Source organism: Equus asinus, chromosome 9, assembly GCF_041296235.1.
Source record: "Equus asinus isolate D_3611 breed Donkey chromosome 9, EquAss-T2T_v2, whole genome shotgun sequence".
In the NCBI taxonomy this organism is placed as follows: Eukaryota; Metazoa; Chordata; class Mammalia; order Perissodactyla; family Equidae; genus Equus; species Equus asinus.
The window spans coordinates 62,262,244-62,279,836 of NC_091798.1; the positions used below are offsets into that span (position 1 = coordinate 62,262,244).

Sequence of the window (17,593 nt, forward strand, 5' to 3'; positions counted from 1 at the left end):
GAAAAATAGAGCAAGACAGGGGCTAGAGAGCATTGGGGGTTGCAATTTGAAATCAGAGAGGGCTTCATTTGAACAAAGACCTGAAAAATGGGAGATGTTAAGTGGTTATCTCAGGAAAGAGCTTTTTAGATAGAGGAGGGTTTCTCCACCCCAGCATCATCAACATTTGGGGCTGGATAATTCGTTGCTGTGGGGGGCTGTCCCGTGCATTGCAGGATGTTTAGCAGCATCTCTGGCCTCTACCCACTAGATGCTAGGAGTGGGTAGCACGTCCTACCCCAGTTATGACCATCTGCCTGACAACCGAAGATGTCTCCAGACATTGCCACATGTCCTGTGAGGCACAAAATCACTCCTGGTTGAGAACCAATGAAACAGAAGAAAAGTCAAAGCTGAGGGGATGGAGGGGGTCTCACCTTGTTTGAGGCACAGCAAGGAGGCAGGCAGCAGGAAATGAAATTAGAAGGGAGAGATGCACCACATCACCTATGACCTTGAGGCCACTCTTTAGGCAGCCGGAAGCCACGGGAGGGTTGAGAGCAAAGACAACACAACTCGACTCGCATTTTTAAAAGATCCAATTGGCTGCCACATTGAGAACTGACTGTAGGTGGAAAGAAATGGACAGCTCAGTTGGGAGCCTATCACAATAATCCCATTCATTTTTTATTTCGTTTACTTTGTTTGCTGATTTGGCTGGATGGTAGTGGGAGTGCTGAGAGCACTGAGCTAAGAAGCTCTGGGGAAGAAAAGAGGAAGAAGAATTAGCATAAAGGGAAAAAACTAAGCAGGCAAGATAATTTTTTGCAGAAGTAGAAGGCAGTACCGTGCTTTGAAAGACAATTTCAAAGAGCAGAGGGATTGTGTAGGACAAAGAGAGAATGTTGGGGGCCAGTTTGTGTTCAGGGCCAGTGAATGCTATGCTAAGGCGTCGGAGCTCTAGCCTGTAAGTAGTGGGAACCTTTGAAGCTTAAGCAATGAGGACAACCGCAGCAGTGTGCAAGTCACAGGAGTTAGGAAGACTAATTTCAAAAGGAGTTTCCTGATATAATGAGTCAGAAATAACATCAACCTAGGTTTTGGTGTTGGAAGCGCACGAGCACACCACTCTGAAAGAAGCAACGTGAGGTCCTGCCCTAAGGCTTGGAATTACCATCTTCAGGGTAATTTTGCTTTGCAGGCCTGTGCAGACTACTGTCTCCGCCACCGGGGTTTGGAAACGTTTCCACAACACCAGACAGCAAGCAAACGCAAGTCCACCATGAAAAGGTTTACGTAGCGCAGCACTTGCTTGGAAAAGGTGTCCTCCGGAAAAGGGTGCACCAGGTTTCTTCAAGGGTCTTAGACTACGCCGAATTCTGGCAACGAAGGAAAAGGCAGGTCTGCAACCAAAGAATTCTTCTAGGATGGTCGTAGATCACAATTTCTGGATTTAAAAAGCCTTAGCAGGTTGAGCACAGCCCTGCAGGTACATCGAACCAGTCCCACTACGCAGCATGTGGGAGCAACAAGGGCGCCTCCACCTTCCCACCTGCTTTTTGCACTAGTCCGATTGCGAAAGGAGCTCACAGGAGTCATCACTCCCTTCCCCCCGGCACTGGATTAAGGCTGTTAACAGACGCGGGGGACGGTCGCCCCGCCAGGAGCAGCTGCAGAAGCGGGCCGGTCCCCTCGGAGCCGCCGGGCGACGCTCAGGCCGGCCGCCGCCCGGGGCGTGGCGCTCGTGGCGGGGCGGGGCGAGGGGCCGCAGGGGGAGGGACGCCCGCCCGCCGCTGGCCCCGCCCGCCGCGGCCCCCGCCGCAGTCTGCCCGCTCCTCGGCCACCCGGCAGTAGGAGCAGCCCCGGGCGGCGGCGCGACGGTCCCCGCCATGTCTGCGGCCATGAGGCAGAGGTTCGACCAGTTCCTGCACCAGAAGAACTGCATGACTGACATCTTGGCTAAGCTCGAAGCCAAGACCGGCGTGAACCGGAGCTACATCGCGCTCGGTGGGTGTGGGGCCGCGGCCCGCCGGGGGTCGGCGCCGCTGGCCCGGTCCCGGGAGCAGCTCCTGCACCAGCTGCTGGGGAAGCAAGCGGGAGAGGGATCGGGGAAGGCAGTGTGGGCGACAGACAGGGCCGAGCGGCATGCTCGGGGGCCAAACTGACTGCGCAAAAAGGCCGGGGGCAGGAGACCCCGCCGGGGCGGCCTGGGGTGGGGGGACGCCGGCCCGTGTCCGCAGCCAGGTGGCGGAGCGCCCGGGGCCCGGGGAAGGGCCGGCGCTGACGTGTCTGTCCCCGCGGCCGAGCGCCTTGTCCTGTTGGCTTTGCGCGGGGTTGGCGCGGAGCGGCGGGGTCCCCCGCGGGCACGGTGGCGGAGGTCCGCGGTCCTAGCCAGACCTTCCGTGGAGCTCCGCACTTGGAAGGGGTGCCACTCGGGAGGGGTGGGGGCTGCGGGCCGGCGCAGGAATCCAGGCCTCCGGACCATCTGGGGAGTGGGGTGCCTGGGGCTGGTGCGCGGCACGGCGCGGCCTCCTGGGGGAGTGAGGGCGGGAGGAAGTGCACGAAGGTGCATGCTGCCCGGTATCCCCAGACTGGAGGCAAAGCCCCGCGAAGGCGCAGGCCGAACCTTCGTGAGGTTTGTTTTTCTCGATCGCCTAGTATAGGCCAAGCCTTGCGGGGTGGGCGGGGGCTGCCGGCTCAAGCGCCTGTCGTGCCACCTGACCCGCTTCTTTCCTCGTGTCTCCAGGTGTCATCGGGCTGGTGGCTTTCTACCTGGTGTTCGGTTATGGAGCCTCTCTCCTCTGCAACCTGATAGGATTTGGCTACCCAGCCTATGTCTCGTAAGTGGCTCCCCCTGCGACCGTCCCTTCTTCCCCTTCACTCCCCTTCCCCCATCCAGGGCCGCCCTAGTTACTATATCTCCCCATTTCCTGGGCGAGAGCAGTCAGAGCACCGGAGGGTAGTAACGACTGCTTAAGGTTACACATTTTAGAGCCTTAACTTGATGCCTGGTCTTCTGATGCTAGCCGAAATGCGTATTTCATCAGATCGTACTGGCGGCGTGTGTACCTTCTAATGGATGCCCAAATGGAAAGTGTTACAACAAAGTTGTCCTACCTTTACTGCTGGGGAGATCTCGACGGGTACAGAGAACTGATTCCTTCTCCCTAATGATTATTTTAATGTTTATTTCACCTTATGTTTATGTACGTAGACAGTAAAACCCCATCAATTAGGGCTTTCTTAATTCCGGATTAATGTTAATTCAGGCACTGAGGAGAATTTTGTCTTCTTCGTTTAAAAAAGGCTTGCCACTTGTTAAAAGCGATGGAAATGCTTATCCTAATATGAAAACAAAAACCTTACACAATACATCCCTGCTCCTTGGTTATATAAATGACTCATTTATGTAATTAAATTAAAAATGAATCATATCAGACAGATTAGGATCTGAATTTATTATTAGTTGAGATTGTTTTTACTCTACAGTGTGTTTATTTTGGAAATAGTCTACAATTTCATTTTTCCAGTCATTCAAGTAGGAATTATTCTTCCCCACAATTGAGTTTTGTTTTACTCTACAGCTCTTCCCAGGAAAGCTGGTGGAGTTTACTTTCATTGAATTGGTCTTTGCAGCTTTCCTCAACCATAGGGATGAAAATAAAGCACGGAAAAATTTTCAGCTGGGATGCTAAGACACAGATAACGCATAATTACACTTGTGTCTGTCATTGGCTGGGCTAGAATGTAATGTATGACTCGAAAGGAGGAAACGTGGTTTAGAAGAAGTTAGTTCTGATTTGAACAATTAAATTGAAATTACATAAGTAGTAGTTACTCTATTAGTCTGGTATCTTCCCTTAGTGGCCCTCCAGAAAGTCCATAGAGGACACTGCTTGCTTATGAATTTGGAGATCCTCAGTTGAGAAGAGCTTTATCCTCTCCAGCATCACCTGCTAAAGCACCATCCAGATTTCATACCAAAAGATGCTGAAGCAGACCAGGAGAACTGGTTTGGCCTTCCGATCAATGAAAGAGGTATAAGAATAGCAGTATTCCGTAAAATGTAGTCTCTTGCTAGGTAGTGTACAGAGGAAGTTTGCAGGCAACCCTAGTTCAAACTGGCTTGCACATCCCTGTGTCTCTGACAACAGACAGAATCACCCGGTAGCTCACTCCTTTACTTTCACTTTTCTTCTGTTTATGTATGTATTCTCATACAGGAGTTCTTTTAAAAAGAAGGATTTTGAAGCGTTGTTCAGTTTTGTGCTCTGGATATTATTGATCACATTTAGAACTAATCTTGTGTGGCAGTTTAGTAACTGCCTCTCTGCTTGAATTATATTGAACGAGCAAGGAATCTGGATTTTAAAATACTGAATAGCCTAAAAACCTTTTTTTCCATATGAGTGCTGTTTGGCACATAATCTTGAGAAACATAACCTTCTCTGTTGGTGTGGTTAGATCACGGGTGTGGGTTTTAGAAAGGCAAAAGGTGGAGCCGGCCTGGTGGCACAGTTCACATGTTCCACTTTGGTGGTGCAGGGTTCACCGGTTCAGATCCCTGGTGCAGACAGGGCACCGCTTGGCAAGCCATGCTGTGGTAGGCGTCTCACATATAAAGTAGAGGAAGATGGGCACGGATGTTAGCTCAGGGCCAGTTTTCCTCAGCAAAAAGAGGAGGATTGGTAGCAGATGTTAGCTCAGGGCTAATCTTCCTCAAAAAAAAAAAAAAGAAAGAAAAAGAAAGGCAAAAGGCTGTTTCTAGGTGGGATGTGTAGATTCCTGGATATGACTGAAGATGTGGACAGAACTCGAATATGTTTCTCCTTGACCTGAAGTGGATTAATTCTAGCAGGGGCCATTTTTTTAGTCATTTTAAAGTAATTTCAAGCCAGCCAGTTTCAACATCATTTTTTGTAGTCATTCTGTCATTCAGTTTTTACATAGTCAGTTGAATATTACTGCCTCTTTTTACTTACAGTAAGATAAATGTTCCTGTCTATTGCTATGAACTCTGTGAAATGGTAGAGATAGTCATATTTCTGAGTAGTTCGGGTAAGTGAGTTTTACACATTTTAGAATTATTCTATTCACCCAGTATATACACTTTATTTTCTTTTCAATTGGAATATTCTGAAGCAAAGTGACATTTGTAGTACACCTTAATAGGTGTTGGAAAATATTAAAAATCTATTAGAAGGAATTTAGTGATTTAGGCAAAAATTCAGGAAACAGTGAGTATCTCCAGATTAGTATTTCTTCATAGGCTGCTTCCTTTTGGTAGACCCAACTCTTTTACCTTTAAAATAATGATCATAAGGGAATTAAATTAAGGTTAGTTTCTGTGGGGGCTTGGACATTTCCCCCAAATACTGTTCTCAGCCTTGGCTGCCCCTTGGAATTATCTGAAGAGCCTTAAAAAATAGTGATGCCTGGGTTCCAGCCCTAGAGATTCTGATATAATTGGCCTGGGGGAGCGGGTGGCCTGAGTTTTGGGATTTTTAAAGCCCCTTGGTCTTTTATAATTGGTGAAGGATTCTGGTGGGCAGCCGATGTTGAGCCGTGCTGGTGGAGAGCAGCAGCAGTAACCTCTGCTTTTTACCCTCGAAGACGGGCTGAAGGAAAGGAAAAAATGGCTACCGACTCTGAGAACAGTCCGGAAGCATACCTGGCCTCTTCTTTGTGAAGGAGGTTGAAGGAGACCTGGGATTGTGTGCACAGTCTAAAGCATACAGACCCCGGGTTAGTAAATATTCAGACAGTGTTCCACGAGTCTAATCAAGCCTGTTCACACCCAGCGTGATTGTGTCACTGTCGGAAAGTCCTTGAAAACGGTGGTATTAGTAGCACGTAAACCAGCGTTCCTTCCAGCGTGATTTATGTTCACCTTCACGTTAATTGTTCTTGCCTCTTGCAACTCTCCCTGTGCTCCCCAGCCAGAGTTATTTTTAAAAATACAGGCTTATCTATTTAGCAAAAATCAAATGCCAGCTATGTGCCAGGCAGCACTTTGGATGCCCGAGGGACTGAGGTGGACCTGCTCTCTACCCTCTTTGAATGGACTGTCTGCCAGGGTGAGCTGCAGTAAATAGCAGGGCAGTGACAGAGGGCCAGACCCAGAGAAAATGAGCAGGGAGCTGTGGTAGAGAATAACAGGAAGGACCCTCTTTACATTTTTATCTGAGTTACTATTTGAGTTAAGACCTGAGGAATGAGAAGGGGCCAGCCAAGAACAGAGGCAGACAGACGCAGCAGCGTGTGCCAGGCCCTGGGGCAGCAGGCGCTTAGGCTGTTGGAGGTGCGTGCGTGGGACGCGCTGTGAGAGGGCCAAGTGGTGAGGGAGGCCAGGAGAGGTGGTGGTGCCATCAGGCATGGGCGGTGTGCGTTTTATTCTGGGTGGTTGTAGGGGGTTTGCTCGTTTTCTGATTGCCTTGGATGGGTTTTAAATAGGGGCTGACATGGTGCGATTTACATTTTAATGTCATCTTGGCTGCTGTGACCTCTGGAAAGAATTGGCGATCCTGCCAAACTGTGGCCGATCGCTTCCTTTCTTACCTTTCAGCTTTTGCTCCTGCTGTTTCCTCTCCCTGGGCCATCATGGAGAGGGGCCTGCAGATTGTGTGGAACGCTCAGCATCAGGCCCAGAGGCTGCAGGGCGCGGAAGTAAAATTTGGAAAAGCTTGTGGCTTCCTTGCTTTCCTCACCTTGGGAAACCTATGGATGGGACTCAGGGCACCTGGCTGCAGGTCAGGTCCTGGCCAGTTGGAGCACGCAGATAGCTGAAGGCCTGGCTGGTGCTCAGGGAGGACAATCAGTTCCTTATTTTTATTATAAAAAATAATTACTCTTGTTTTCTCTTCTCTTTAAAATACTCTTATTTTCTGTGTACATAATTTCCCTTTGAGCTCCTTGAGAGCAGAGCCTTTAATCCTCCACCTGTACGTTTCTAGACTTTTTGGCCACCCTGTCTAGGTGATTTGAGATCTGATTCCAGCCTTCTCATTATCAAAAGCTGTTGACAGAATTACTTTACTCTCTTTCCTTTGTCTCTTCCTGATAAGAGAAGGCAGACTGCTGGATTATAATAGGGAGCTCCATTATTAAGGTAGACCTACCCGCCCCCATTTTGCTGAGATATCATTCACATGCAACCCTTTTAGAGTGTACAGTTCAGTGGTTGGTATGTTTGTAAAGCTGTGCAACCCTCACCACTGTCTAATTCCAAAACATTTTCATCACCCCAAAAGGAAACCCGGTACCCGTTAGCAGTCACTTCCCATTGCTCCTACGCCTCCGTCCCTACAAACCACCAGTCTACTGTCTGTCTCTATGGATTTGCCTGTTCTGGACATTTCCTGTAAATGGAATCACGCGATACGTGGCCTTTTCTTTCTGGTGCAGCGCTGCTCTTAATGGCGCTACACAAATGAGCCTTCTGAGCGGCCTCTCCAGAGCGCGTGCTGCGCTGCCCCTTCATGCGCATGGCCCGTTGCCTAAGCCCAAAGGTACCTGCTCCCAGTGGTCCTGTCCCTGCTGCTTTGTCCAGATGGGATTATGAGAGAAAATATAATGACTTTATTTTCTACTTTAATTTTTGCCCTGCAGAGAAAGGAAAGGAGGGAGGTTTGCTTTGTGTTCTATTCAGCAACCTTTTTGTTTAAAATTCTATAAAAATGTGTACGAATTTTGCTCTTTTCATTTCATATTTTTCTTAAGGATCAAGCTGCCACCTTCCTGGGACCATCAGAGATCAAAAATGTAGTCTGATTCCTTTAGTTTTCACATGATCCCGGGACAGAGAGGGAGAGTGTTTCCCAGGGTCACACAGAGGCCACAGTTGCTCTGGACCCTCAGTTACCACACAGAAATGTGAGCGCACGTTTAGACCCATCTTAGTACCAAGGTCGGAAGAATTAAAGATGTTTCGAGCTCACCATTTTGGTGTTTATATTTAATCTAATGTTTGCTAACACTTTTAAATCTCATGGTCACCTAGTGGTGCGTCATTTTATCTTCTGTGTGTGCTCACCAACCATTGTAAACTTTCACTGCTGGTACAGAGAATGTTACTGCTTTTAGCTGTTTGCATGGCTGCTGACCACCTGTGCAGCAGTTTATTTAATAAATACTTGTGTATCCCTATATAAGTGCTTTACAGATAGAGCTCATTTAATCCCCTTGACAACCCTGCAATGGAAGTACTATGATTGTTCCCGTTTTACAGATGAGGGAACAGAGAAAGAGAAGTTACTTGATTCGGATGTCACAACTAGTCAATGGTAAAACTGGTATTTAAACCCAGGGAGTTTGGCTCCAAAGTCCATGTTTCTAACTTTTATGTTTTATTACTTCCCATGTGGCTCTTTGACTGTTCCACAGATATGTGCCATAAGCCAAGGCAGAGATGAAAATTGAACTGTTGGTGTTAACTTTTTTGTTTATCGGTCTGACACTGTCAACACATTACCTTCATGTACTGTATTGTTCCTCTCAAATAAGGTACTGACAAATCATATGTCTGCACACATGGTCGTTGGCACTGGTTTTTGAACATGTGTTAGAATGTATTGTGAACACTTTTTCTCTTGTTACATGTTATGTAGCATTAATTTATGACAACAGCAATTATAGATAGTTATTTGCAGAGACTTGCTCTGTTTTACCAGTTTGAGCCCCTCTAAAGGTGGCACCCTGAATCGGATTTCCTGCAGCAATGCAGCCTTCCCTTTAGTTCTATGTCAGGAGGCAACAAATTTCAAGGAGGAGATGTTTGGGGATGACCCCTCTGAGGTCAGATCAGAAAAGGGATGGTGAGGGGGATAATTTGAAAAAAAAAAAAAAAAAACGCTTGTCAAAATAATTACAAGAGTTGTAATAATTAACCACGAGTTAAAACGATGGCATCTTCTTAGCTAATGATACACAGCAGATAAAGTGAGGGAACATAGGTTAAAATGGATTGAAAAATACTTGTTTAGGATTTGCAACGGCAGACTCCTGAACAGAGGTGCATTACCCAGAGGAGAGTTTGAGAAAGTCGCCCTGGTGTGACTGACAGTTGTGAACCGCTGCGTTTCATGGAACCAGAGCTAGGTTCCCTAGGGGTGCTGGAGGATGTGTGTTTGTAGGTCTCTTCTTAGACTCGTTAGTAAGGGGCGGGTTTGTTTTCTTGCGAACTTGTAATTATCTTGCTTTTTCTCTTTTTTGCTCATGAGAACTTGGGAGCAGATACCTTTTCTACTAAGCTGCTTGTGTTCCTATTACACTAGCTTTGCTCTCTGCAACTGTATGTTCTTTGAATGGTGCTTAAGAGCAGACAGAGCATGCCCGCGTTTTACTTCTCTGGGGGGTATGAAGCACATGCAAATGTTCTGGCCAGCTGTGCACTTGGATCACAAATACAACTGGCATTCTGAAAAAAAAATAAATAAAATGAATATATATATATATATAACTGCCGTTCTGTAAGTTTTACCTTAGGTAACAGAAATCTTCATCATTTGAGCATTTTACCTTTGTCAGCTTTTTACTGGTTGTCTTTTCACTTAGTATTACTGCTAATACTGCTGAACTGTTTTAAGATGGAGTTGTGGAGAAAACTGAGAAAATAATCAAATATCCTTATAACAATTTGTGATTATTTTTGTGGAGAAATACAGCCAGAATTTTGGTTAAGTATTTTTTTCCCCTTGCCTGTGTCAAAGAGAAAAGAAAGTTTTGAGAAACAAATAATATGCATGATGTAAATTATTTATTCATAATCTAGTTTCTGGGCTCTAAAGCAGTTGTGGAGGGAAATCCCATTCCTAATACTGTTGTCCCTTGTTATCTGCCGGGGGTTGGTGCCAGGACACCCCCTGATACCAAAATCCGGGGGTGCTCAAGTTCCTTATATAAAATGATGTAGTATTTGCATGTAACCTGCACACATACTCCCGTGTGCTTTAAATCATCTCTAGATTACTTATAATACCTAACACAATGTAAATGCTTTGTAAATAGTTGTTATATTGTTTAGGGAATGATGACAAGGAGAAAAGAGTGTGTACATGTTTAGTACAAGCTCAACCATCATAGGCCTTTTCATCCCTGCTGGATGAATCCATGCATGCAGAACCCACAGATGCAGAGGGCCGACTATACTCTGTTCTGGAATGTTACTTATAAACCTTAATGAACCTTTTTCCCCTCTCTTTATGTAGGACCTAGAGATTGGGTCTCTCTTTCCTTCTTCTGAGCTGCCTTCATCTCCCCCTGTCCTGAGTTCTTCTCTTTTTCAGGAGTGACTGTGCGTGAGGACTTAGTTTTCAACTTAATCACCTCATATGGTATTTAAAATAAGTGTAAATACATATGGGACCTTTTAAGGTGTTTAGCGGCTATTGATAACATTACCAATTAATTAATTTTGAGGAACAGTGAATTAATATAGAAGTTTAAAAAAAATTTCAAAAATTGCTAATGAAATTACTTTTTTGTAGCAGTTGAAATTTAAGTGGGGGCTGTAGAAACCTATCCTGACTTCATTCTATCACTTGCTCACTGTTAATGGTTCCCAGGAGTCCCGCTCGGTCACACGGCCACTGCTATATATATCCTGCAGCTTCTGATAGTCAGGCCAGGCGATCTGGTGGAAGGATCATTTACGTGTCAGAGGTAACTCTGCACAGTTGTCTTCATCTTGATGTGACCCTCTTTTGTCTGGAAAAGGTCAGTTTAGGTTGTTCCTGTCTAGATTGTGAGGGTAGTTGAGCTTAAGTTAGACTTCATGATACCATACTTGACATAGATATTCTATTTACAGAGCCATCAATTTTGTTGACAAAGGGTGGTCCCAGTAGGATTCACATCTGCTGTTTTATTGCTTCAGCCATTCATCTTTTTAAACCATCTATCTATCAAACAGTGGAATGCGTTCAGTTCTGAGTTATAAGATGTTAGCTAGGAGAGGTCTCAGAGATCAGGCTGCTAGGGTGATAGTTGCCTTTAACAGATTGGGAAACCAGGGCCACAATCTGAAGTTACTTGACTTGGGTCACAAGTCTCTTGGGGCCAAGCCAGGTTGTAGGTGTAGGGATGTCTGACTCCCTTGGCCTGTGCACTGTCAGCATTTCACATGGTTTATATTGGACTGTGCCTAATCTTCCATTTTGCATTAAAAACCAAAGTGGTGCACAGCTGGTTACTAAGGTTCCTGTGATTAAACACCAAAGTGTTTGACCACTGAATGACTGCTTTTATTTTCTTTATTATTCAGTGTCCATTAGAGATACTGTTTGGCTTTTTGGGGATATTTTTTTGGTGAGGAAGGTTGGCCCTGAGATAACCCTGTTGCCAATCCTCCTCTTTTTGCTTGAGGAAGATTGGCCGTGAGCTAACATCCATGCCAGTCTTGCTCTATTTTGTATGTGGGTTGCTGCCAGAGCGTAGCTGATGAGTGGTGTAGGTCCACGCTTGGGATCCGAACCCACGAACCCTAGGCAGCCAAAGGGGAGTGTGCTGAACTTAACCATTACACCACTGGGCCGGCCCCAAGAGACGTTTTATAGATTCATCTTAAAATGTATTTGCTTGTGAATTTAGCTTACTGCATGTTGTGCATTTCATGAAGTCGGTCATTTTATACTATGAGAACACCATCTTAAGGGTAAAGGAGCATGGTATATTTTTTTCATTGTTCTTGTGTAGTCCTCTTAGAAGGTAGTTTCTACATATGTCTTTGCCGCTTTTGCCGCTAGCTATCTCATATCTTTTTTTCAAGTAGGGGAGGAGGAGTGGGCATGACATAAACAGTAAATCAGCAACTTGGTTTTATTGTATGTTGTTTTCTTTCATTAGTCTCTCTCGCTCTGTTGGTCCTCTTGCTTTGAAAGCACACCTGCTCTGCAAGTGTAACTTTTGGAGCACCTATAGTTTCTGACCGTTTTTTCCTTGAAGAAGAAAAATCTTTTCCTTATTGGCAAGGAAACAAACTAGTGTTTATATCTTAAAACGTGTAATGTTTTGTCCCTTCTAATTTGACACACTGTATGTGTCAAATAATATTTGCAATGGCAGATTCCTAAACAAGAGGTAGTAGGAAATAGGAAGACCATTTTGCGCTGTCAGGAGTTCCTCCCCACACTCTGATAAATACAGCGAAAAGCAGTCCCATGCGTAGTGGCTGTGGATGGTCACATTGTGTGTCTGCTGCATCAAAAAAGATTGTAAACATTATGGTCTGTATTCTTCATGTTCAAGCTTCAAAGCATCTACCTTGAACTCTGGAATGTTTGCTATTAAACGTAACTTACCACCTTAGAAATAAAACAAAGCAAATGGACCAGAAGCAGATGCTTTTTTGTGCTTTAGCAACAGTACATCTCAAAGCTTTTTATCATTGCAGAGTTTTTTTAATTAACTGCTTTTTTTGATGCACTGTCAGTCTGGTCATATAATCTACTTGTTAACATTAAAATCCTGTTGATGGGTACACCTGCTTTTAGAGTAGTAAAGCCAATGCTTTGAAGACATAGCATGTTTCTTAATTTTATGTCATTTGGCTAGTTTGAATTGTAGTGACTAAGTTACATATGAACCGTGTACAGGACAGGTAATATGTACCCAAGTTTCTTCGGTGTGAGTAACTGGAAGCATATGGACATGGACCTGATAATCACTAGCTATATTAACCTTCGGGCAAATAGCTTAACTTTTATAAAACTCTCTCATATGTAAAAAGGGGGAATAATATTTGTCAAACACTTAGCACAGAATCAGACATTCAGTAAGTGCTTAACCAGGGCTGGTTGTTTTTATTAACATACAAAGAGGAAAACTGACTTAATTTTAGTCATAGTTCCCTAACTCTGTGTCATTGGGCTTTTAAATGATTAAGAAAACCTCCTAAATAGTATTTTCTTTCACTTATTTTCACTTATTTTTCCACTTACCTCTTTTTCGTTCCTTGTCTTACCAGTTTTTTCCTGTACTTCTATCAGCAGCATTGTTATTCCACGGGCCATGAAGTACAGTAAGGTTTTCTTCTTCAAAGTTGTAAATATGTGGTTTGGCTAGTGGCTTTCTTCTGTTTTGGGACAGTGGTATCCATGTTCCTAAGCACTGGGTATAATTTTAACTAACAGTTTTTTAATATTAAATCCAGTTTTTACTTTGTTTAATTCCCATGGAGATTTCCAGTTTCCCATAACTCCGCCTCCAAAACCCCCCTTCCTGGGGACCCCGCCCCAGGCACACATGGGCTGCTTAATTGGGAGTGGAACCGTTTTTTGACTGTGGACTTTGGGTCCATGAGAATCATTGTTTTGGCTGAAAGGTTTAAGAAAGGTTTAAGGACAGTATCAGTACATTGTCAGCGCCAGGCGTCTGCTTCCTGGTTCAGCATGCCTCTGTCACTGATCACCCGGCTCCTCTCACCGTTTCCTTCGTCCCCCTCTGCTAAGAATCTACTGGAGAAAAGGAAAGCCAGCCAGGTTTTTGGTTTGTACTGACAGCAAATAATCTTATTTACTTTTTTCCTTTTTTTATTTTAAGAAAAATTATCACAAAGTAAAGAAGATTAAGCCAGTCTTATTTCCTGTTAGAAGCTCCCTTTAAGTATGTCATTTGGAATATAGGATGTAGGAATGAATACTTGCAAAACTTCTAAATGAGCTTTTTGGATTTGTCATCTGTCTTTTGCTTACCCTTCATTGTATACATATATGTGTATAATACATAAATATAATAGATGCGTATATACTCCATTCTACTGTAGGGAATGACATTTTTCAATTTAATGATGTGAGTGAAGGCATTGAAATACCCATTAACCAGGAATAACCTTTGATTCTGAAAGAGTTGATAAGGATTATTATAGTTAATTTATAACTACATTTAAGTAAGAGAATGTAACATCCATCCCAATGATACAATGTCACTGAAGTTGTCATTGATGGAAGAAGAAAATCTCAGTAAGTGAAACTGTGACAGAAATATCTCAGATGTAGAAAATATGGCTTCCCCCACCATATCTGCTTTTCCGTTTGCTAGTTTTAATTTCTTAATGATATAACCATAGAATATTTACAATAGTAAAGATTAGGTAGAAGTTGGGTAGCATATTATTTGACATATTTTTTGTATTTGTTAATTGCTTAAACTTCTGAATGCTATTACATGTTACACATAATAAATATGGACTTTGTCCTAAAAAGACAAGGGTTCAAAACAAATATAAATGGCTTGTACAATTCATATATAGAAAAGCATTTTTATCTATTTTGCTTACTAAGAGCATGAATCTGAATTAAGAGCATGTACAAGTGGATGTTTTCCCACATGGATGTGTTGTGTCTATAATAATTCTAAAAATATTGTGGAGGGTTATCTCTTTCCTGTCCCCCCAAGTGAGCGTTAACTGAACATTTTGAAAAATTTACTTGTTAGATGAAACCTCAGCGAGGGAAGCATAGCTGGTTCTAACCATGTCTAAATGTCTCGCAAGCTTGGCTTGGAAAGCTTTTGGTGGTGCCGCTCACCTCTCTTATCAGGATTCAGTGAGCTGCATCCCTTAACAGCGGCCTGAGCAATAACGACCTTGAATTGTCTAACGTAAGCAGCAGTCTGGAGGCTGACACTCCATGGCTGGTGCAGCAGAGATCCACGCTCTCTCCTGCTGACCTTGGAGTGCTGGCTTTCCTCCTCGTGCTGGTTGCCCCAAGGTTAGCAAGATTACTGCCTCCTTTAGTGCTGGCCCTCACAAAATTATGAAACCCATGAACAGTCCTTACTTTACATGATTTCTTTCTAATGAAGTGCTTAGGGGCTTTGCAGCCTAGTCGTGTCCATGGGTCAGGGAATATCTTAGGTTCTCTGAATGATGACTCCTAATTTGGGAGGGACAGTCCCAGCCCAGGACCATCTCTGCTCAACCTTTGTTTTCTTCACATGTGTTTAATGCTGTCCTTTGGCCATTCCTGGTTCCTGCCCTTGCTTTTAGAAAACAGCAGCAAAGGTATGAAGAAGTAGATGGGCCAACAAGGGTAGAGGCAGCCAGTACCAGTCATCGGGGCTCACTGGTCTGGATGAGGGCTGGCCAGTGGGGTAGATTATGTCCATATCAGTACTAATCCAATACATAACAAATTTTGGCCAGTCCACCTTTGCAGCCTGGGCCTGGGAACTGTTTTCAGCAGTGTCAGAATTTGTTCCCACTGACCTGCAAGTAGGATTTCTGGGATTTCAGCTCACTCTACTCTTTGTAGCATTTGGGATTTGAAGAGTGAGGTATAATTAAAATCCATGAGTAATTCTCTAATCTCCTTTTAGCCTTATTAACAATGCTATTAATCCTTTACCTGCTCTGCTTAGCCAGAAGGACTGGAGTGTTACTGTTGCCCTCTTTTCTTTTCAATCTCTTGCCTCCCTATGAAAATAAATTATTACCATGTTATAATTATTACCCAGTAAGATAATATTTACTGAGTCCTTACCCCATTCCAGTTGTTGTTTCTAAGTACTTTACACGTGTTAACTAATTTAATTTTCACAACAACACAGTAAGATTTATTATTCCTACTTGACAGATAAGGAAACTAAGGCCCAGAATAACTTGCCCAGGGTCATGTGTCTAGCGAGTGGTGGAACCAGGATGCAAAGCTGCACGCTCAGGATGGTGAGATGATGTCAAGCCAGACGAGCACTGGGAAGGAATGAAGGGAAAAGCCTGGCTCTTCCATAATTCAGTGTAATTCATAATTTTCTGATAGTTTGCTTTGTTTAAAGAGAAAATTAGAATGAGTCAGTTTCATGTGATGAGCTGTATGACTTTTCTCTCTGTATCTTTCTGTATATGTGTGAATTGAAGGGCTTTTAATGCTCTAACACACCACGGATTGTGTCTGATCATTGTTAGAGAAATTTGTTTGTAAGAAACTCATGAACTGTTTCCTCAAGAGAGAAATTAAATGAATGTTCACTTTAGTGTTTGTTTTTAACAAAGCCCTCAAGAGAGACCTAGTCTCTTAGGAGGAAGTAGTTATAGAAAGTCTGGTGCCAGTTTTTTTTCCCCCCAAATAGAATTTTTTTCCTCCCTTTTGTTATAAAAAATAGTACATACTCATTGCAAAGACCTTAAAAAAGTAAAGTTCTGCAATCGCAATACCCAGGATTAACTCTATACAATTTTAAGTATATATTTCTGGGTGCCATTCTTGGTCTGTAAACACACAAATATATCTTTTTTTTTTTAACACAAAATTAGTAATTTCCTTTTTACACTCAACACTATATCTTGGACGTCTTTCCCTGTTAATATCCTTTTTAAAGATTTCAGAATATTTCATTGTATGGATACACCAAAATGTATTTCAACAGTCCATTCCTGCTCTTAAAAAATGAGCGAACACATGCCCCCGTGAACTATGAGTTGAAATTCATTTGAGTATCAGTCTTTCCTCTTCGAACTTCATTATTTTGTCTGTAAAATGTAGAATTTGAACTAGTGCATCTCTAAGATGTTTTCCCACTCAGTAGTCTACGATTTGTGATTCTGCTCAGTGACTGTTTAGAACTGCCAGCTGCTCCTGTAGTGTTGCCAGCCGGCGTCTGCACCCCAGCCACGTCTCTGCTGCTCGCCCAGCACTCACTTCTCTTTTGCCTCCTGCTTGAGGGAGGTGGAGCTCTGCCCCTACTGCATGGTAGGTGGCTCAGGAGAGAGAACAAAGAAGTCACAGCACCGAGCCTAGGTGGCCAGGCCTTGGGAATATGGCAGTAAGTCTGCAGAGAGCAGTGTAAGACCATGGTGTCTGTCTTTTGTCAGTGGCCCCCCTGGAAGTAGTTCTGAGCCCAGGGTCAGTGTCTGTGGTGCAGCTAACATATGCCACTTGAGGCTGAGGTGGCACTAGATAGAGTAAGTCAGTGGCCTAGTACTGTGGAGAGCGTGGTTGCAGTTGTCCCCAGCTGCTGTTGGGACAGTTTCAGAGTTCCTCTAGGGTTTGGCTTTTCTTGTCTCTTGGCGTCTCTTTCTCTGCTGGAAAGGGGTGGCCTGCTCCCTGGCTACAGCAGATTGGACCCAAATCGGTCATTTGGATTTTCTCTCCTAGAAGTGACATGGGGAGGTGGAGCTGAGACAGAAACTTGAAGCTGGTGGTTCTGAAACTTGGCTCTGCCTTAGGATCACCTGCATAGCTTTCTGAACACACATGCCTGTGCTCTGTGTGCCATGGAGTCTGAATACTCAGTCTGAAGAAGGACCTGGGCATGTATCGTTTAGTCAGTTCCCGAGGTGGATGTGGGTCATCACCTGAGTCTGAGAGCCAGTGGACTAGGGCACGAACTCAACACCATCCTGTTCACTTCTGGTGGTTCCCCTGCAGCCCTGCCACCCACGGAAGAGGATAGAGCGCACAGCCGTCCTCCCGGGATCTGAATGTTGAGACTGACCTTTCCTCCTGTTTGCCTGCTTTGTGACCACTGTCACCTTCCTGAGCCTTGATTTCCTCCAGTATAGGAGTAGATCTCTGTGGTCCCTTCCAAAAGTAAGATTATAAGCTCCTTTGTATTATATTAATGCCATAAATATTTATTAAATGCTCACTTAGGACCAGACGTTTTGCTAAGTGCTCTGCAG

The 17,593-nt window shown here is 44.2% G+C and overlaps 1 protein-coding gene across 1 annotated transcript in view; it reads left to right on the top strand.

Annotated features, from left to right (window-relative positions):
- The first annotated feature begins 1,746 nt into the window (after window positions 1-1,746).
- Window positions 1,747-17,593, top strand: part of REEP5 (receptor accessory protein 5) — a 36,604-nt gene continuing 20,757 nt past the window's right edge. The window contains exons 1-2 of the mRNA XM_014842922.3: window positions 1,747-1,986; window positions 2,726-2,819. Coding sequence (XP_014698408.1) covers window positions 1,869-1,986; window positions 2,726-2,819 — 212 coding nt within the window. The 5' untranslated portion in view covers window positions 1,747-1,868. The remainder of the gene's footprint in view (window positions 1,987-2,725; window positions 2,820-17,593) is intronic.